Below are 22,387 nucleotides of genomic sequence, written 5' to 3'. Positions count from 1 at the left end.
ACAATCTTCCTAATGGAAGGCTCTCTGTTAGTCTTCCTGGGTGGACCTCATTTTCCTTAATGCCTACACTGCCTATGCTGAACTTGGCTGAAAAATAGTTCATTGAGTGGAATAATACATTTATTATTTACTACATCTTAAGAACTGTGCTAAAGCTATCTCTTTAATCTTCATAACAACTCTGGAGGTGGGGGTTATTATTCCTATTTTAAAGTTAAAGAAACTGAGGCAAATGACTTTCCCAGGGTCATATAGCTAAAAAAGAATCAGAGGTCAAATCTCAACATAGGTCTTTCTGACTCAAGACCTAGCACTCTATTCACTGCACCATCTAGCTGTTGGGATACTTTACAAGCTTTTTAAAAGGCTAAGAGTCCTCACCTATCCAGCTTCTTAGCCCTGTAGTGTTACATTATAAAGCAGATCAGATGTGACCATGGCTGAGAAGTCCCAGAGATAAGTATTATGAATATTATTCCTTCTTTATAGAAGAGGAAACCAAATCAGAGAAACAAGTGATTTTTCCATGGTCACACTGTTTTTAGGTATTAAAACCAGGACCTGAATCATGAACCAAAGTCCATGACTCCAAGTCCTGAGATACTTTTTACTATACCACAAAGTCCTCTCTCTCCTGGCAGAAAGTATACAATCTTGAAGAAATATATTCCTTTAGCTATGAAAAACACTTTACCAAATATTTTGTACAATATGATAAAATTACTAGGTAAAATGGTGACAGCCATGGATTTTTCAATTCCTCAAATACTAAGGAAGGGAAATAATATAACCTAAAACACACACACACACACACACACACACATCCTGAAGTAAATAAATATCAGAGCTCTCATACACATCAAGAAACGAACATGAACTCTCAGGCACCTAAAAAATAAAAACAACAATAATGGGCATTTCTACTATAGTCAAAGCCATCAGCTTTAGCAATAATTAGAGAAAGTAGCTATTGCCAGAATGATCCTTGATTTTTTTTTTAAGTAAATAAATTTAATTTCTCTAACACCTTTTCTAAAACTCTTCCCCAGGTTAAAAAATTCTCAGATTACAGTGATGGCCATCTTACAACCTGCTCAATTCCTACCCCATCTATGAGAGAGAAAGAGTGTAAGTGTAGTTTCTGTTTGCATGTGTTTAGGGTCAACTAGGTGTAATGTTAATTATGTTAATGAAAGTTAAAGATCTTCCCCACTCATTAAGGGAAGCTTGATTAGGGGAGATTTATTTTGTAGGAAGGCCCACATCTTTAGTTAATTTCTAATGAGGCACTAGTTCTCAAGGGTTGTGATACCCTCTGGCTCTGAAAAGTATACATATACTATGAGGTGAGATTTTATTTTGGGGCTTACTCATTGGAAGTGTGTGTTTGGCCAGATGAGACTCGTGTAGGCACTAAGGAACCTACCCTACCCCCACTTTGAAAAACCAGATGTTGGTATTTCTTTCTCTGGTCACTATGTATGTATATATGTAATGATCAGACAGTTGGATCTGCCTATTGATCTGTGATGTATGTATTGCTTATGGTCAGACAGTTGGAAGCCCTGTCTGTTGGTCTTTATTTCTCTGTACTTTCTCTGAAGATCAGGGTACTGACTTTTTCCCCTGAACTAAATGAATGATATCTGTGCTTGATTAAAATGGATTGTTGACCTTTCCTTTTGTTCCTTTCCTTTTAGAAAAGCAGATCTAAGAACCTGTACAGCAGGTCCTCCTGTGTATGCCAGGATCTTTGCTGTTAACACTAGAGAATAGAGAAAGCCAACCTGGAAAATCTGAGGCATATAAACACTATCCATATTGTACCACAAATAATATTTTACCCCATCCGTGACACATTAGCACAAGTCATGCTAAAACCAGAGACATGATCTCAGCAAAATGATGTTTGTTACTCTAAAAAACAAAAAACATTTGGTGATTTTGCCATTAATTCTTAATACTTTAAGATTTCTATACTATGAATAGTTGTCTTCAAATACAAGTATTTTAAAACTTTCACAAGGTAAACAGCCTTTTTTATCTAAATAAAAATATAACAGAAATGTTACTATCTTTATCACAGGCTCTGAGTCTGCTGTACAAATTTATGTATTTGTGTTTATGTAATTATGCCTTGATTTCAGAACCATTACAATTTTTTAAAAATAAAGTATTAAAACATGATTTGAAATCTATGCAGATGAAATATCATAAGCTTCAGAACTGTTTACAATTAATTTTCATTGTCACAACAATAGGCCTAATTTTTTGAAGAACTACATAAAACTATACTACCAACAATTTCCTAAGTGAATAAAAGTAACATTTCTGTAGATACTCCACAATTCTCTTTCAAGAGTTAACTGCATTGATGGTTTTAACATATTAGTATTCAACTAAGAGCTTGTTTTGACTGAAGATCATTTCATAAAAAAATGAAAGACTCACTAATAATGTTGAAAAAGCTACAGGAAAGCCTCTGTTCTTGTTCTCATACCCATGATATACTGCATCATTAATGTTCACACAAAAGCACTGAAACTCCTCTGTTTAACTTTTTTATCCCTTTTGCCATCTTAATATTTGCTTTTGAGATCTTCTTTATGGCACTGGTGATTTGAATTTGACTATATTTCAGATAATGGCATTCCCACCCATCACAGGAAAGAGGAAAGTAACTCAAAATAGACAGCCCAATATCATGACCATATGTTGTTACATGCTCTCTCAGTAATGATCAAATAACAGGTACTTATATGATTTCAGGGTTACCCAAACTAGTTCTGTCACTTAAAAGTGATACTGGTTTTTTAAAAACTCATTTTTGTCTTTTTAAAAGTTCAAGAACTTCAATAAAAAGGAAGTTCCCATATATAAAAAAAATTTATAGCAGCACTTTTTATGGTAGCAAAAAATTAGAAACAAAGTAGATATCCACCAACTGGAACATGGCTAAAAAAAAACTGTGGTGCAGGAATGTAACAGAATATTACTGTATTGTAAGAAATGATGAATATGATGAATACAGAGAAACATGAAAAGACTTACATGATGTGACAGCAAGTAAAGTAAAAAGTCAGGAAAACAATGTAAATCTTAAGAACTACCCCAAACTATCAAAAACGAATGTTGTAGAATTATGAAGAATACACATGCCCCTAAAGAAGAGAGAAATATGAGATAGTACCTTCCTCTACTTCTTTGCAGAGATGAAACATGCACAGGTATACAATATTACATATATGTTCAGTACTGATAGATTTTACTGATTTTTTTCATTTTCTTTTTTTTTCTTAAAATATTTTTATTACATAGGATGGCTCTCTAGCTGTAGGTGGGATGGAAGGATGGATTTGAAGGAAATTTAGATGATATAAAAACAAAACATAATAACAAAGCTTCAGTTTTTAAAAAAGCTCATTTCCTGAACTTCATAAACTACATAAACTAGGACAATCTTAAAGCACTTAGTCAACTTAGAATGCTCTTCAGTTTACAAAAACCTAAAAACTAAAACCTCCAGAAATTTGCTAAGAACCAAATTACTTTTGTATCACCATCTTTGTAGCCACATATCCCTAAATAAATGAAATGCCTTGAAATGACAAGATGAAAATTTCTCTTGGTTCTCCTAACTTTAGCTATAGTGAAGACCATATATCCCCCCAAATTAACAGACTGGAGTCAGCTTTGGTAAGTATGTAATGATATAAACTAAATGCTTTTGGAATTGGTGAATAAAAGAACTCAAATAATCCAAAATAGGAAAGATGTGATTGATGTAATGCATTTTACACTACCTAGCTTTTTAGAAAATTTCTTCTAATACAGACTACATACCATATTTGCTCCTAACAGTTAACTTCCAAATAGTAACCTGTGCTCTTACTCTATGTATGCCATAATTCTTTGTACACATTCTCTACCTATATCATATTATTACAGATAGGATCACAGAATCAAAGATCTACTACACTTTTTACACAAAGCATTACAGACATAGACAACAATCTTGAGAAACACTTCAATACTTCCATCAATCTGTGACCTTATCAATGTGGGTGTACCTTTCAATGGTGCAGACCACAAGCCACATACATATCAGCACATGTAAATTTATCCCATGACCTCCCCACTGTGCTACAGGACTTCCCAAGCACATCTCCTTGTTTTATGTATTACTTAATTTTAAATAGGCACAAGCTCCCTCTTCTTATTAGTCTTCATAGTAACCTGGTATAACTCTGTTACATGGGGAATAGTGGTTGGAAACAGCCTTTAAAGCAACCTTTTCCTTTAGTCAATTTAATGCTTTTTTTGAAGTCAAAAAATTATAATTTTGTTTTCAAACATCTTTCATTCAACCATAACACTTTAAAGATGTGGCATGCTATTTGCAAAAGCTTGTTTGCTCCCTTCTACTTTCATCAAGGACATCCTCGATCCATAGCTAGACTCTTATAAAGATTCTGTACAAATAGGAAAGCATGTGTCAGTAACTACTAATAGTGTCTCAGTCAGTTTGTTTTTAATAATAAGGGCCATGTTTGTTCTCTATCTTCAATATTTTCCCCCCCCGAGATACGTTGAAAACAGACAAGTGAGCACTGTCAGAATTGCTCCGTACAGTCTAGCTACTCTTCCTATCTTTGTAATCCATGAGATAGCGACTCTACTATCAATAATGCTGAAGCAAATTCTAATAGAAATCTTTACTGATCTTTTACATTATTTGGTCTGTTTGGTCATTTTTCTTGACCTTCCAGTTTCAAGTTTAAATACGTCCAAGATGATCTAGCTTCATGGATATCTTGCCAATATTCTGCATACTTATTTTTTCCTCCACTGCTTCTCATTCTTTTAGAAGGCAATACTGCTACTGCTCATGGCTTATACTATCCTCTACTGTAAAATATTAATAGGGATAAATGGGTAGTCTTATGTTGGGGTTAAAGAAATTAACATTTCAAAAACAAGAGAGGAGACTTTACAGCAATCAATCTAAAAAACATGTGCAAGCTCCGGTAGACTGCAAGGCCAATGAGTATACAGTTTGACAGAGCAGATTGTATAGGCCACAATGTAGAGAACTGATCACATTTAGAACACTGCTTAAGAACGACATCAGTAAGCTGGAGAGAGAGCATAAGGGCAACCAGGGCAGTAAAGAGTTTTGAGTTCAAGAGACAGATTGACTGGTTGAAGGGACTTAGGATCTTTGGCCTAGAGAAGACTCAAGAAAGACGTATTAGCTATCCTCAAATAATAGGACTGACACCTGGAAATGGTTATTAAGTCTTCTGCCTGGCCTGTGAGGGCAAAACTAAAAGCAAGAGACGGAAGTGGCAAAGAACTAAATATAAATAACATGCAATATAACGATAAACTTCCCAAAAATCAGATGTATGAAGACATGAAATGAACTTCCTCAGGAAGCAATGGCTTTCCCTTCCCTGAAGATCATAAAGCTAAGGTAGGAAAACTTGTTAGTTATGCAGAATGCTTTAGCCTATTTGGTCCTCTTTCGTATAAACTGGAATAGATGGTTTCTGAGGCGTATGGCAATAAGACTGTTCTTCCATTTTTTTTTTTTTGAATTTCCAACACCTACCATTTTGTTGATGCTTCTTCATAAATCAGTGTTGAATAAATCCTTTTATTAGACACTATAAGTATTGCTCTGAGTCATTCCTCTATATATTGCTAACTTCCTTTTGTCTCCTGGTAGCAATTATATTTATTGAGAATGTTAAGACAAATACAGGTTCATAGGTTTTGAGAATGAAAAAACTTCAGAAATCATGTCTGACACCTCATTTTTCAGATAAGGAAAGTGAACCCTGGAGGGGTTAAACGATTTGACTAAAACTACCAAAGTAGTAAGAGACAGGTTTAAAACCAAGTCTTTGTGACTCCAAATTTAAGTGAACTTTTTTCCCCTTCACTAGATTATAGTTCAGTTTCTCCTATAGTATGTCTGTTCATCTGTCACTGGACAAGGATTTTGTATTTAAAGTTCCAGCAGCTAAGTTGGTATTTACGGATGGCCTACAAACTATTGTTCTAACAATATCTAATCCCCATTCTGCTACTTTGCCCTTGTTAACTACAGGAGTGAAAAAAAGGCCAAGCAAGATGAAGGGACATTTTGAATTTTTGTTTTCTGTCAAAGGCTGCCACAGGCAAAAAAGTCAGCCAGTAATCAAGTGGCCAGTTTACTGGTAATAAACTTCTTCATGCTTGCCTATGTAGGTGCTCAAAAAGCAGACCATGCTTGAACTGTATTTAAAGCCTTTAAAGCATCACAGACACTATCTTAGCTCATGTCCTTTGCCAAGACAGAGTTCTGAAAGAGTTCAGAAACTCCATGGAAAAATAAAACACAACAGTAGCATGTTGCTGAAGCAAAAATTATCTACTACTAAATGAGCACTATAGTTTCTCCAATTTTTTTTAAGTGATAGGCACATTGTGAAGGAAAAGAAAAGAAAGAAGTTGGAATAATTCATACAAGTATTTCATATCCAAAAAGATTTACCAGGAAAACAACAGGTTAGGTAATACTTCAAACCTTTGTGCTTTGAAAGATTAGGAATGTTGGCTTATTAATTCAGATTCTACTGGTGAAGTAACAATCTTTGAAAACAGTATGTTCCATAGTTCTTTACTCAGACATCACATATCTTTTCTTGCTATCTCCTTTCCCACCATCTATGTAATATGGTGTAAATTGGGACAAATAAGTAGTTAAAAACTTGCTGACGAGTGTCAGGCAAAGTTCTTCAAGATATACATCTAGATTCCTTTTCCTTTAAATCCAGAAAATCTATAATCAGGGTTTCCTCAAATATAAAGGAAGTTCCTATATATTAAAGATCTGCTAATACTTCTGATTTTAAGAGCCAAGGATTATTTCAACAGTCATTATTAACCTTTTAGTTTTAATTAAGCAAACATTTGAAACAAAAAGCAAGTCACCGCTATTCATTCACTAGAATATTATGGCAAATATTTTGTTAAAACTAAATGTGTTTTACTGTTCATAAAGTATTTACACATCTTCAAATTCTTTCCCCCACAGGAAAATTTATTGTTGATTAACAATAAGGCTCAGTTCTCTTTAAGTTATGGATAAGACTTAATTGAACAGCTAAATTTTCTTAAAAAAACATGACAAACTTACTGTTGCAACACAAAAAATTTTCTACGATATTTCATCTTACTTTGTTCTATAATTTAACCTAGGCCATATTTAATAAAAGTGTCTTCAAAAGCCAAACATCTTCAATACAATTGTTTTCACAATATCACTCATATTCCCATTTATCAAATTAAACCAAAATTATACAGAAAAAGCAGCAATAGAGACTAAAAACATAACTTATACAATGTTCCATGCAGAATTCACTGACTGCTTACCTCCCCATGTACTTGCTACCTGAGGTGCAGTTGATAAAGAATGTACAGATGGATGAAAACTTGGCTGTTGCAAATCAAGTAGATCATTTGGCAGCTTTGATGTGCTAGAAACAGAAATTTCAGGAAAATATTTTATTGTATAACACATGCTTGGCTATAGTTGTACACAAATTAAATATCAAGAGAAGAAAGGGCACCTTAAATGTACAACTAAAATTCTCCCATATGCAGAAGTCACGAGGGATTAGATAACTTTAGAATAAGGCCACATTATGTACTGAATAGATATATCAACCGTATCTAGTATTTTATATGCAAGATCAGAATCTACAAGTAATAAAATTACTATAACCCTTAAAAATATCAAAGTCTGCCCTTTCTCAACTCAAACCCTGAAATATAATGGATTCTTCATTGAGGATAAGTACTATATTGGATATTTTAACTACCAAGATAATTACCCATATAATTTTTCTTAAGTCAAGTCTTGTATGTAGATTAAACTCCAACACCTTTGATCACATTCAAAACTGGGCCCCCCCTTATTTTAAAAAAGAAGTTAATGCCTATTTATATGAACTGCCCACAATCTTTCCTACTACAAAGGTGATTTTAAAAAGGTAATTTCTGTTAGGGGACAGAGAGAAGGCTGACCCTGAAAAACACACCAGAAAGGAACGGGTAGTATTCTGGGATATCCCAACCAAAACACAAGGATTTTGCTCAAAATGCAGACATCTAACCAAATATAAGCAAAAAATTCTCTAGGCCTCAGTTCCTTCTCTTTTATTAAATGAAATTAAACCCCATCAAAGAAACAAGGACTTGAGAGTTGAAAGACCTTAGAGGTTACTCAATCCAACTTGCTCATTTTATAAATGATCAAACTGAGGCCCACAAAGGTTTAGTATCAATTCACATTGTAGGAGACTTTCCTGCATTAAAAATCTCTAACTTGCCTCAGAACTCAGAAGACTAGTGCTATCTTCTTAAGATGCCTTCCAATTCTCTTGGCAGAGGTGATTAACTAGAGATACAGAATGAAAACATATATTTTCATATATGGAAAATGCAGACCAAGCAGGGTCAATCATCCCACGCAAAAAGCACAGCAGGAAGTATAGTTTAGCCTAGGCACAAAACCTCAATTTAGGAATTAGAACTAAAGAAAAAATTAAACCAAAGACATTGACAAGTATCAAAAAATACTGCAAACCTAGTGTTCCCTCCAAAAGAATAAGAGATTAAGTCCCTAACAATTCCAAGCAACAATTTAAAGGGAGAAAAGATTTTATGTAAACTATGAATACCTAGAAGAAATGTGGGGAAAATGTAAAAAATGAACTAAAAGATGGTAAGACAAAAGTAGAAGGGCAATAAATAGCTTAGAACAGAAGGTGGTAAACCTTACCCAAGTAAAGAAAGTCTAAAAAAAGAATCAGTGACTACATGGTCCACAAGAAATACTACAAAAAGAAAAAAATAGAAAACATTAAAATATCTGATATAAAAAACAATATGCCGGGGGCGGAGCCAAGATGGCAGAGTAGAAAGACGCACATACACATAGCTCCGAACCCACAACCCATAGAACATCTGTATAAAGTAACTCACGGCGAATTCTGGAGCAGTGAGGCTACAGAACAGTGGAGGGAAGGAGATTTCTGTTCCAGAGGGACCTGCAAACCTCTCGCAAAAGGTCCTTTGCGCCGCGGACTGGGAGCCAAGCAGAGCCCTGCTGCGGCCGCGGCACCGAGAGGAACAGATCCGAGCAGGCTTCAGGGACGGGATCTCCAGCGGCCGCGCAGGTCCCTCCACCCACAGGTGACGGGGGTTGGTGAGAGGGTCTCTTTGGCGGGTTGAGAGGGGAGTGGGGTGCCCCCATAACTCAGGCCCCCTCGGGAGGCAGAAGCTGAGGCAGCGGCAGACCAGGGCTCCCCAAGCAGGCAGGAGCCTGGATCCATTGTTGAAGGTCTGTGCATAAACCCCCTGAGGGAACTGAGCCTGAGAGGCGGCCCTGCCCTTACCTGAGCACCTGAACTTAATCTCACACTGAACAGCAGCCCTGCCCCCACCCAAAGCCCCGAGGCTGGGGAGCAGCATTTGAATCTCAGACCCCAAGTGCTGGCTGGGAGGATCAGGAGGCGAGGTGGGTGTGAGGAGAATATTCAGAGGTCAAGTCACTGGCTGGGAAAATGCCCAGAAAAGGGAAAAGAAATAAGACTATAGAAGGTTACTTTCTTGGTGAACAGGCATGTCCTCCCTTCCTTTCTGATGAGGAAGAACAATGCTTACCATCAGGCAAAGACATAGAAGTCAAGGCTTCTGTGTCCCAGCCCACCCAATGGGCTCAGGCCATGGAAGAGCTCAAAAAGAATTTTGAAAATCAAGTTAGAGAGGTGGAGGAAAAGCTGGGAAGAGAAATGAGAGACATGAAGTCAAAGCATGAACAGCAGGTCAGCACCCTGCTAAAGGAGACCCAAAAAAATGCTGAAGAAAATAACACCTTGAAAAATAGGCTAACTCAATTGGCAAAAGAGATTCAAAAAGCCAATGAGGAGAAGAATGCTTTAAAAAGCAGAATTAGCCAAATGCAAAAGGAGATTCAAAAGCTCAATGAAGAAAATAGTTCTTTCAAAATTAGAATGGAACAGATGGAGGCTAATCACTTTATGAGAAACCCAGAAATCACAAAACAAAACCAAAAGAATGAAAAAATGGAAGATAATGTGAAATATCTCATTGGAAAAACAACTGACCTGGAGAATAGATCCAGGAGAGACAAGTTAAAAATTATGGGACTACCTGAAAGCCATGATCAAAAAAAGAGCCTAGACATCATCTTTCATGAAATTATCAAGGAAAACTGCCCTGAGATTCTAGAACCAGAGGGCAAAATAAATATTCAAGGAATCCACAGAACACCGCCTGAAAGAGATCCAAAAAGAGAAACTCCTAGGAACATTGTGCCAAAATTCCAGAGTTCCCAGGTCAAGGAGAAAATATTGCAAGCAGCTAGAAAGAAACAATTCAAGTATTGTGGAAATACAATCAGGATAACACAAGATCTAGCAGCTTCTACATTAAGGGATAGAAGGGCATGGAATAGGATATTCCAGAAGTCAAAGGAACTAGGACTAAAACCAAGAATCACCTACCCAGCAAAACTGAGTATAATACTTCAGGGGGAAAATTGGTCTTTCAATGAAATAGAGGATTTTCAAGCATTCTTGATGAAAAGACCAGAGCTGAAAAGAAAATTTGGCTTTCAAACACAAGAATGAAGAGAAGCATGAAAAGGTGAACAGCAAAGAGAAGTCATAAAGGACTTACTAAAGTTGAACTGTTTACATTCCTACATGGAAAGACAATATTTGTAACTCTTGAAACTTTTCAGTATCTGGGTACTGGGTGGGATTACACACACACACACATGCACACATGCACACACACATAGAGACAGAGTGCACAGAGTGAATTGAAGAGGATGGGATCATATCTTAAAAAAATGAAATCAAGCAGTGAGAGAGATATATTGGGAGGAGAAAGGGAGAAATGGAATGGGGCAAATTATCTCTCATAAAAGAGGCAAGCAAAAGACTTATTAGTGGAGGGATAAAGAGGGGAGGTGAGAGAAAAACATGAAGTTTACTCTCATCACATTCCACTAAAGGAAAAGAATAAAATGCACACTCATTTTGGTATGAAAACCTATCTTACAATACAGGAAAGTGGGGGATAAGGGGATAAACAGAGTGGGGGGGAAGATGGAAGGGAGGGCATGGGGAGGAGGGAGCAATTTGAGGTCAACACTCATGGAGAGGGACAGGATCAAAAGAGAGAACAGAAGTAATGGGGGACAGGATAGGATGGAGGGAAATATAGTTAGTCTTATACAACACAACTATTATGGAAGTCATTTGCATAACTACACAGATTTGGCCTATATTGAATTGCTTGCCTTCCAAAAGGAAGGGGTGGGGAGGAAGGGAGGTAAAGAAGTTGGAACTCAAAGTGTTAGGATCAACTGTCGAGTAATGTTCTTGCCACCAGGAAATAAGAAATAGAGGTAAAGGGGTATAGAAAGTTATCTGGCCCTACAGGACAAAAGAGAAGATGGAGACAAGGGCAGAGAGGGATGATAGAAGAGAGAGCAGACTGGTCATAGGGGCAATTAGAATGCTTGGTGTTTGGGGGGGGAGGGGATAAAAGGGGAGAAAATTTGTAACCCAAAATTTTGTTAAAATGAATGTTAAAAGTTAAATAAATTTTAAAATAAAATAAAATAAAAAAACCAAAAAACAATATGCCTAGAAAATAGCTCAAGGAGACAAAATTTAAGAATTACTATTAAACTTCTAGAAAGCTACAAGCTATATAAAAGCCTGACCACTACTTTTCAAAAATGTTAAATCAAAAGTGCCCAGATCTATTAGAGCAAAATGGCAAAGTAAAAAAATATTCCACCCATCACCTCTGAAAAGGAACCTCTAAAGTTAAAATTCCAGGAATATTACAGACAAAATTAAGAGTTCCCATATCAAAGCAAAAATAATGCTGCAAGTACCCAGAATGAAGTTCAAGTACCAAGAAATCACAGAAAGAATTTGAAAAACAATATTCCAAAAGGTAAAAGAAAGGCTTACAACCAAGAATAACTTGCCATGAAAAGCTTAATATCATCCTACAAGGGGAAAACATGGACCTTTTTTGAAGTAGAGGACACTCAAGCATTTCTACTGAAAAGAACAGAGCTCAATAGGAGCTTTGAAAACCAAACACAAGAGTCAAAAGAATATTAGAAAGTTAAATTTATTTGAGCAATTAGAAAAAGCTGTTTGATATATTACAATCATTTCAATAGAGGGAAAACAAACAATATTCTTTTAGAACCCTGATGTTTTCAAAGGGTACTGAGGGAATTAAATAAGAAGAACAAAAGACCAAGGAATGGAATGGTTCTGATTTACAGTACTTAAAACAGGGAAAGAGAAAGAATGGTAAAAGGACAATACTAGTATAGAGAGACTGAGGAAGAGAGTGGAATTTACCTTTTATTGCTCATAATTTTGGTGCGTAAGAAAGAGTTCTCCAACAAGAAGAAAAAAGTAGGGGGAATGGGCATCAAATGAGCCCCACTCTTTATCTTGGGAAATGAGTACAATCCACACAGAGTTTGGTGTAGAAATGCATCCCCAGTTCAACAGGGAAACAGAGATGAAGTGAGAGATGTTAAGAGGGAGGCTAATACTTGGAAGGGAACAGTGACTAGCAAATAACTTTCTGATCTTGAAAAGAACAGAAAAAAAACTGAACACAGAACTAAATCCTAAGATGGAATGATCATCAAATGAGGAGTAGCTGAACAAGCTATGGTAAGTTGATGTAATAGAATATTATTGGGCTGTAAGAAATGATGAGATGATTACAGAGAATCATGAGTAGTAAGAACTAATACAGAGCGAAGGAAGCAGACTCAGGAGAATAATTTATAAAGGCAAATGTAAAGAAAAATGATTGTGAAATTTTAACTCTGATCATTCCAATGGCCAACCACATCTCCAGAACATTTGTGATGACATGTTACCCACCTCCTGATAGAGCGGTAAGGGGACTCAAAGTGCATGAAGAGGCATACATATTTAGAAATGGCCTCCATATGGATTTGGTTTTGTTTAACTATATTTATTTGTTACAAGTTTTTTTCTTTTTCTTAGCTTTATCACCCCCACTGGTAAAAGGTAAGAAGTACTGAAATACTGATGCAAAAAGTCACCAAAACACATTGGAAGGAAGTTCAAAGAAGCAGCACAGACAGGAGAGTTTTCAAAGTAATGTGTGGAATTCATTATATAATTTAAAAAGACAAGTGTTAAGAAAAATAGGTTCAAAGTTACATATGTAATCTTCTTTTGCCATCTGTGTATACAGAAATGCTCTTTTTTGGTATACAAGTTCAAAATTTTTAAAAAATTAAAACATTAAAAATACACAGAAGAAAAGAAAAAAGTTCAGAAGTCACAAACAAGGCAATTTTGTTACTACTGCATCAAACAGTGAAAATCAGTTTGAATGGCATAACCCCAGATTCACAGGATGCAAGTATACCAAACCCATTGGGAATTAAACAATCTGAGCCTCTTACTATAATGGTACCTATAAGGTTAAGTTTCCTACTTCCATGTCCTTTATTCCTTAAAGTAATTTAGGAAAAAATTTTCACTTCACTGGTCCTATAGCCAGCTTCCCATCATTATCTTACTGGCTCTTTGTCTCAAATGATACATAAATTTGAACCATAAAAAGCTGTAGGCATTAGATTGGAGTGTGGATACCGTTCTCTCCCCCAACCATGCCTACCCCAGGCATGGAAAGCACAGAGACTGTTTCTTTTAAAAGATATTCTCTTCCTCTCCTTTTGAGTTTAAAATCTGTTAAAATTACCTTTGCGTCTACTCCTCCTTTTCATCTGAACTCTCCTATACTACAATGATGTTAAATTCAATATGTATTTAAAAAACAAATTATAAGAAGTTCAGTATTGATATAAAAATCTTTTTTTATTTTCTGTATGCTGACATTTGTTTGTTAATTAAGGTTTTTAAATAGAAAAAAGTTCTATAATTCTAATTTATTAATTATCAGGGTAAATATTTTGTCAGTACTATAAAACTTCAGCATATGACGTAGCAGAAGAAGTGTTTTATTTGAGGTTGAGAAAACCTAGATATTTCATTATTATACAGCAGGGGTGTAAACTAAAATAGATACAGCTTCCTGTAGGCTGTATACTGACTTAGAAAACCTCAAATGAACATTATGTTGTACTTTATTTTTATTCTAGTAAACATTTCTTAATTATATCTTAACCTTGTATGGCCTCATTAGAAAGTTTTGCCAGACATGAGTTTAACATTTCTGCTATGTAAAGTGTTCAAAAAGTGTTAGTGCAGTTTAAAATTTAAATAATAATAAAGATTATATTATTATTAAAATAAATTGTTTTCCTAGACACATGGATTTTAAAGCTTCAAATACTTTGCTGAAAAAATTGAGGTCTTTCACTAAGAGCACCCTCTATACTCCCCTTCTTCTCCCACATCATTTAGACATCTTTCCCCACTCTCATTACTGCTTATCTCTGATTAGAGGTAGCCCTTCTACTTGCCAAAGTCAACCCCTCTACATAAGTTCTTGATCCCATTTACTCCATCTTACAAATTTCTCTTGAAGTTATTAGTCATGAACAAATATAGACTCTTTTGGATCTTCTAATGTTTAAAATAAGTTACATATATCTCTTTGGGCTGATTCATTTCTTTCTAAGAAGCTTGCCAAAGCCATGGACTTCATCCCACTACTTCTTTCCTATTCCTCAGAGCATGTATTCTTTCTAGTATAGTGCTAAGTCCTGAATTCATGCAAAATCAAATTTGTTGAGTGGATAAAAGCTGATTTTTGTGGACAGATCTAGTAATTAGTATACGCTTACAGTAGCTTCAGCTGGAAAGACATTATAAATTGTGTCCAGTGCATAAAGTTAATGGTTAAAAACCCTATACTTTGCAAGATTAATTATGTAATATTACCCCAGAAGTCTACAGAAACTCTCAAAATGGTTATCAGAATAAGCTGAGAAAGTTGCTGATGCATTCAGTGCATATAGTGATTCATTTATAATAATGTAACTTGGCTTTACCTCCAGTTAGAAATGTGCTCTCTAGACTAAGTGATATGCTGCAATTCAGTTTTTAAGTTTCTACTGCAGAAATTCATTGTCATTTGTTTATGGAGGGCATACCATCAATTAATATGATTCATTTCAGTAAAAAAAGTAAGCTTCAAACTGTATTCAGAGCCATCAGTTCTTTTTCTGGGGATGGATAGTTTTTTTGCCTATGTTTTCTTTCACAGCATAAATGTATATGTTTTGCATGACTACACATGTATAATCTATATTGAATTGCTTGCCTTCTCAATGGGGGTGATGGGAAGGGATGAAGGGAGAAAGTTTGGAGTTCAAAGTTTTAAAAATGAATATTAAAAATTGTTTTTACATGTAAGTGGGGGGAAAATACTAAATTCAAAAAGTAAAAAAATAAAATAAAATAAATGTTTGTCATCTGACTTACTAAAATGTAAATTTTTTAAAGTATAAAGAACCTATGTACAAATAATAGAAATAGCCTGTTTTACATCCCAGAAGTCCATGACTTACCTGTTAGAAGAACTAGGAGTAGAAAATATGTCAATGGCTGGTGCAGTCATTATACTTCCTGCTGAGGTGGATACAGGAGAGGCTGCAGTTGTTAAAGAGGTATGAGGTTTCTTTGCAAGTTCTTTTAGACGCTGTTCCTAAGAGAAAATATAAATTCAGAGAAGAAATTCATTTATATGGCTTCTGACAAAAATAAAACTTAAACTCTGCTCTAATTCATTGCAAATGGATGCTATTTTCTGGCTACTATAATTACCTATTTGTTGAAGAGGATAAAGAATTAAGTTACCAGACTATTAGTAACTATCCAGTGTTCAATTTCATGTCATTTATAAAGAATCATAGAAACACAGAGCTAGCAGAAACCTTGGATGCCACTGAATCCAATTCTCTCATTTTACTAATGAGGAACTGAGGCCAAAAGATCAAGGGGTCTGCCAAGAGACACATAAATATTAAGTGTCTGAGGTAGTATTTGAACCCAGATCTTCCAAACTCCCAGTTCAATACTACTACATCATGCTTATTTAATAAACATAACTAGTTACAGTTTTCACAAAAATAAAATTATTATTTCCAGCTTTAGTCTACACTTATTTTAAGAACGTTTACTTGGTTTTCCAATAAATGGAAGGATACACTTGCCTTTAAAGCTTTTAAACGAGCTTGTTCTTCCTCTAAGGCTGCTTGCTTTTCCCTTTCATCCACTTTGGTTAGAGACAGGCCAGTACTTGCCAGGGAAGAGACAGCATTGGAAAGGGTTGTAGCCCTAGAATAATTGGACAGAAAAAGAGTTGAAGATTGTCCAAGTATTTCATATCACAATAAGTGGCAAGAGAAGAAATGATTTTGTATGTTCCCAACATGTAACATAGTGCCTGGCACACAGCAAATGCCTGCTGATTGACTACTGGAACACTACATGTCTGATTTTTTTCAATAAGTTAGTTTTGCTAAACTGTTTTCTGCTCCTTTTCTGGGAATTTCTGAGAGAGGAAGGGGAGAGAAAATACAGGTAATACAAAAATAAAAGATATCAATAAAATTTCTTTAAAAAAAAGGTTTAGTAACCTTTTAACAGATATCATTAAATTCACACACTTAAGACATCAGGATAAATCAGTAATCCCTAGGTAAAATTTTACACAATTCAGATTTTTATACGTTTACAATTAAATTCCTTTATTTTATTACATTTCCATTAATATTATTTAACATGTCAACATTCTGGGGAAAAAATGGTTAAAGATCAGGCAGTGAGGGAACAAAAGGCTATCAGAACATGGTAACAAACAGCCTTCTATTTGGTCCTATCCTTCTGTAGGACCAAATACTATTCATTTCTGTTAAGATTCCATTAAGATGAAAAAAGGTATTAAAATTTCATATTGTCAAGTTTATAATCCTAGTCACAACAAGCCTCACAATTCTAAAAGGTTAAAAAAATTATTGATAGTCTGACAAACATCAAATTACACAAAATATTTTCAAAATGACATTCAATGTTAAGTGCATTTTGTCTTAGTCACTTATTTTTCAGCATGGTTTCTCTGAATCTATCAGACTTTTTGATCTTTTATTATTAATTTTACCAGAAAATTGAAAAGGAAAACCCGGAGTACTGAATAAATATTAAAATTAAGTCATACTACTAAGGACAATTTCCTCTAAAAATTAAGGTTTGTTATACAAAAAGGACAAGTTGCTAATACTAAAAAATAGGTATGTAAAGATGTATCAAAATGCTCCTGCATAGGAACAAAAATCCCTGGGGAAAAAACCCACACCATAAAGGTCTCATAAATAATAATATTGTATAAGAATTCATAGCCATGTTAAAATATTTTTATCATTTATTTGGGATATTAAAATTAAAGGCTCAGAAGTTACAGAACTACTCAAACGCTTAAAACAGCTATAATGATATTGAAGTGAAATCCTGAAATAATTAATAACAAACTACCATTTGGAACAAAAATATCAACTGAGAGCTTTAAAAAAAGCACCTGCTAGCAGCTGTTGAGTCTTTGATTTTTTTTCCTTCCAAGGAGGCTAAATGTTGTTCCAAAGCATCAAGAAGACTGCTGGGAGCCTGGGGGAAAAATACAATTATGAAGAATTTCACAAATGAGTCAGACTAGCTAAACATAAATGATACACAACATATAACATATATATAATATGGTAAGGCTGACCAAAGTATAAATTACTCCCTATAAGTGAGCATAGTTTCATTTACAGTCATAAAGAGTTAATTCATTTTTTAATTGGAAAAATGGCCACGGTCAATGTTAAAACTTCAGTATTGGAAATAACCCCCAAACAAGTTGGAATACCATATAAAACAAATAAAAGACATTAAGAGTCTACTCCATCTCCATAAAATCCCATAATTACAAATGGAGACCATGACACAGCCTTTGATAAAATTTCCCAGATTTACATTTCATTTAATCAGAAAATAAAAATAATCTCTATTATTACCTCTTTCCAAGTATTCATTTATGACCCTAACATCAGTGATTCCCTGTTGACAGAAACCTTTTAAGGCTGCATTTTCACTTCAATAGGGCTAATTTTTTTAAACAATCAAGGAACAGAATGAAATCTTGTATTCCTTTAATCATATTGTTAAATGATTGTAAAGATATGATTTGCAAAAGCCTGCCTGTCCCCTTCTCATATCTTCATCAAGGATGCCTTATACATGTGTAAATTATTTCCAAAAAAACTGCTTTCACAGATATTATAGAATAAGAAGTCAAAAGAAATGCAAGATGCACAAGAATCCAACCCAAATTTTCACAGGGACTATTTGTACCCTGATATTCTAAGCTTGTATGGGTCTGATCAGCCACAGGTGGACACAATGAAACCTGACTCTAGCATACTGATGTCATTTTGGTCCTCTCTGAGAATGAAGGACAACAACCACCCACCCAACCAAGCCTTCTAAGAACTTTTTAAGATCTAACTGGATAGTCCTTAAAGTCATTTTTAGAAACAGAGTCGAAAAGGCGTGAAGTAAACAACATTCCATGCCAATGTGAGAAATATGGCAATTTAGGATTCTGAAACAAGTCAAAAAACTATAATATTATATAAAAAGTACAATAAAAGCAGAAGTACAAGTAAAGGACTACATGAATTCTTGAAGAAAGTCATCACTGAGGGAGGTCAGACTGGAACTGAGTTTTTAAAGGATGAGAAAACATTCAACAATTTTTACTAACACAATTTTAAAAATAACTATAATAACACTTTAGAACAAAGTATCATAAGAAACAATGTATTATATATTGCCTCCTAATATTTTTAGGTGTAAACTACTTTACTTTTTATTTTTAAATAAATTTTACTGACATCTTTCGTTCTGTATATCAGATTTTCTTCCAGCATCCTTCTCCCCGCACCCCAGAGAGCCATCCTCTATAACAAATAATATTTTTAAAATGGAAAGACAAAATATGTTTTTAAGTATTCAGTTTACAAATAAATTTATAAACAAAATAGGTTCTTCAAGAAAACTAATGTAATCTTGGTGACATCTTAATCCAACTTCATAAAGATTAAATTCTCCCCAGGATTAGAGTCACTTACAGCACACAGGAAATGACAGAGTGAAATCAGGAGTTCTTAAGCTCTGGAAAAATTCAATTAGGGGTGGCAGGTGCAGAGGACAGTCTACTAAGGAATGGTTGTGCAGGTAGTTGAGGGTTGTTGTGTTTGTCTCCCATAAAGTCTGGCATAGACATCTGTGGCAACAGCCAGAAATCTCCTCACTCCCTAGAAGGAGGTATGAGAGGGGGGAGTCTTGGAAAGGCAGGCTTCTTTCAGAGAGGCAACACAGCAATAAAACTCTAGGGATGGTGGCAAAGTACTTGGCAAGTCAACTAGCACAGAATCAGATTAGAGGAACCCAGAGAGAGAGAGCAAACACCAAATACTCCATCATGTCAGTATCTTAGGGAAAATGTTGTGGTTATCCCATCTTGGTGATGGCTTTATAAAATACTGCATAATTTTATTCATTTGTTTTGATAAGGTAGTAAGATTTTTCTTCCTGACTCCATATTATTTTCTTCTTTCCATGAAGTCTTTCAATTCCCCTTCACTGCAGTTTTGTATCCTATTTTAATAAAAATATATATAATCCTTCAAAAAACAAACAAAAACCCAATGTATTTATTACCTGTGAAAGATCTGGTATATCGCCTCTGTCAATACCAACTTGCTGTAAGAAGAGAAAGCATTAAATTTAAATCAACTTTTTAAGTGTAAATAAAACTACCAGAAAATGGCATTTATTCAAAAGTATTATGACTACAACAGAATATAATAAAGTGGAAAAGTCCTGTACTTGTAGTTAAACCTGGGCTCATAGCCTGCTGACTCTCACAAAAATCACTTTCTCTGAGCCTGCTTTCTCATCTAGAAAATAAGGAATAATATGTGCACTACTTAAAACCTTACTGGGTTATAAGGAAAACATTTTGTGAACTCTAAAGTGCTATATATAAATAGCTCTTTATTAGTGAATGCTCTTATTAAAATATAAATGTTACAGAAGTACAGATAAAAAGAAAAACCATCCCACAAATTAAACTTTACAGAATTTGTACATTTCTAGTTATTGACCACTCTTCAGCAACTAAATGTTTTCAGTTATCTGGGAAAGAAAACTGGAACTAAAATCTTATTCACAAGTGACTAACTACATTACCAGCAACACCGTTATCTGTGTAGTTACATTCCAAATACATGCTACAACAAACCCAATTATGTGTGTGTGTGTTTTATATATATATATATATATATATATATATCTCACATGTTGATCATGATAGTGAAGGAATTCACACTTTTATAGTGCTTAAAGGGTTTTTAAGACATTTTTCTTAAAACAACCCTGTGAAGGTAAGTACTATAACCAAAAGACAGTAGTCTCTTTTGACTGAGAAAACCAGGAAATATAATTATATTATAATATTAATAATTAAAAATAATTAACTGTAACTTCCCACTCAAAAGTATTAGGTAATTTACTAATATCTACATGGATGGTATCCAAAGTTGGTTTACAGAGCTATGTGGTTACTCCCATTGTGAGTTACTTGCAATGAAATTTACCTAGGAATAATCATGTACAAGTATTCCATTTCACATAGGCAGGAGCACCTTTCACAAAGCACCTGCATAGAACCTGAGTAATCTGCTTGACCACAATCTGAACCTCTAGAAAACATAATTTAAAGAGCTATGTTAAGTTACAAACAATTTTACCTCTGCCACTTTAAGGAATTCAGAGATCCTCGTCATTCTAGTCAAAAACTTCTTATAGATGTCAAGGCCTTCTTTGCACTGGTTCTTTTTCATATCAAAATATTTTTCTGTGAAAGAAAAAAGCTATTTCTTATACTTTAACCAAAACGAATATAAGGATTCTGTTTCAATTTATAACTTTATCAGCATATTCCAGGGTGAACTATTAAAAAGGCAGAAGAGGCTTTCTATAAATATCATACATAATGTACTTAAGACTAGTGTTTCATATGCTTTCTGCCTAATTTAAATTATTTCACTTCTTAGCAATTGAAAAACAAATCTTTATACCTGTTTCGTTCTTCTACCAGTCCTTAAAATAAGTGTGAACATAATTTCAAATCCTAAATTGTGGATACTTTCAAATATATTTAACATATTTTTAATGATTCAGACCTGAGGTTTTATTCATCTTAGGATCATCCCATAAGGACATTTTGCCTTACCTACCTCACATAGTTGTTGTGGGGATAAATTGGGAAAGGGTTTATAAATCTCTTGGAAGATACAAAGCTGAACAAGTATAAGAATTAAAAAAGGCATACTCTGATTTCTCTTTAGGGTGTGTTAGGATGTGAAGGTGACCCCATGTTCTTAAAAGTGGTGCCAAAAAAGCACAAACTTGGTAAAGTTCTGCTCTCACTGGGCTTTCTCCTGGTTTGACCACATTGAGAGAATCATGTTTAGTCCTAAAAAGTCACAGTTTAGGAAAACCATTGCTAAGCTGGACATGCCCTCATTACCTCCTACCTAGATTATTTCAATAGCCTGCTGGTGAGTCTGCCTATCTTAAATCTCTCCCCACTCTAATCTATCCTTCATTTACACACCAAATTAATTTTCAGTCCAGGTATGACCGTGTGACCTCTACGTTCCCCTCCCTCAAAAAACTTCAGTGGCTCTTTATCACCTAGGGGATTTAAATGCAAAATCCTGTTTGGTATTGAAAGCTCATCAAAACCGAGCCCCCTCCTACCTTCCCAGTCTTCTTACACCTTACTTTCTTCCATGTACATCTCAATCCAGTGACACTGGCCTTGCTTGCTGTTCCACAAACAAGAACTCCATCTCTTGGCTCTATGTTCCCCATGCCTACAATGCTCCCAATCCTCATCTCTGCCTAATGACATCTACTGATACTCCTACATCCCAAGTAAATCTTACCTTCTACAGGAAGTCTTTTCCAAACCCTCTTAATTCTACTGCCTTCCTTCTTTTAATTATTTATTTATTCTATAAAACTGCATCATATAGCAGAGCTTGTTTGTACATCAGTTTGCCTACTGTCTCTCCTTTTAGTTCATGAGCTCCTTGAGGGTAGAGACCATCTTCTGTACTTTTTTTCTGTTTGTTTGTTTCATTATTTTTTTCTCAGTAGCTTTGTTTTTTTTTCTTTTTTTTCTTTTTTTCTTTATTTAACTTTTA

The 22,387-nt window shown here is 34.8% G+C and overlaps 1 protein-coding gene across 22 annotated transcripts in view; it reads right to left on the bottom strand.

The window, feature by feature from the left end:
• Nucleotides 1–22,387, bottom strand: part of PICALM (phosphatidylinositol binding clathrin assembly protein) — a 117,178-nt gene that overhangs the window by 33,048 nt on the left and 61,743 nt on the right. For all 22 annotated transcript variants that reach the window (XM_072610647.1, XM_072610649.1, XM_072610630.1 and 19 more), the window contains exons 7-12: nt 20,924–21,030; nt 19,833–19,874; nt 17,647–17,732; nt 16,286–16,409; nt 15,641–15,777; nt 7,423–7,526 (exon numbers count right to left, since the gene is read on the bottom strand). In XM_072610647.1, coding sequence (XP_072466748.1) covers nt 7,423–7,526; nt 15,641–15,777; nt 16,286–16,409; nt 17,647–17,732; nt 19,833–19,874; nt 20,924–21,030 — 600 coding nt within the window. The remainder of the gene's footprint in view (nt 1–7,422; nt 7,527–15,640; nt 15,778–16,285; nt 16,410–17,646; nt 17,733–19,832; nt 19,875–20,923; nt 21,031–22,387) is intronic.

Source organism: Notamacropus eugenii, chromosome 5 (genome assembly GCF_028372415.1).
Source record: "Notamacropus eugenii isolate mMacEug1 chromosome 5, mMacEug1.pri_v2, whole genome shotgun sequence".
Lineage (NCBI taxonomy): Eukaryota > Metazoa > Chordata > Mammalia > Diprotodontia > Macropodidae > Notamacropus > Notamacropus eugenii.
The sequence above is the reverse complement of the archived record's forward strand: the minus strand, read 5'-3'. Positions and strand labels throughout refer to the sequence as shown.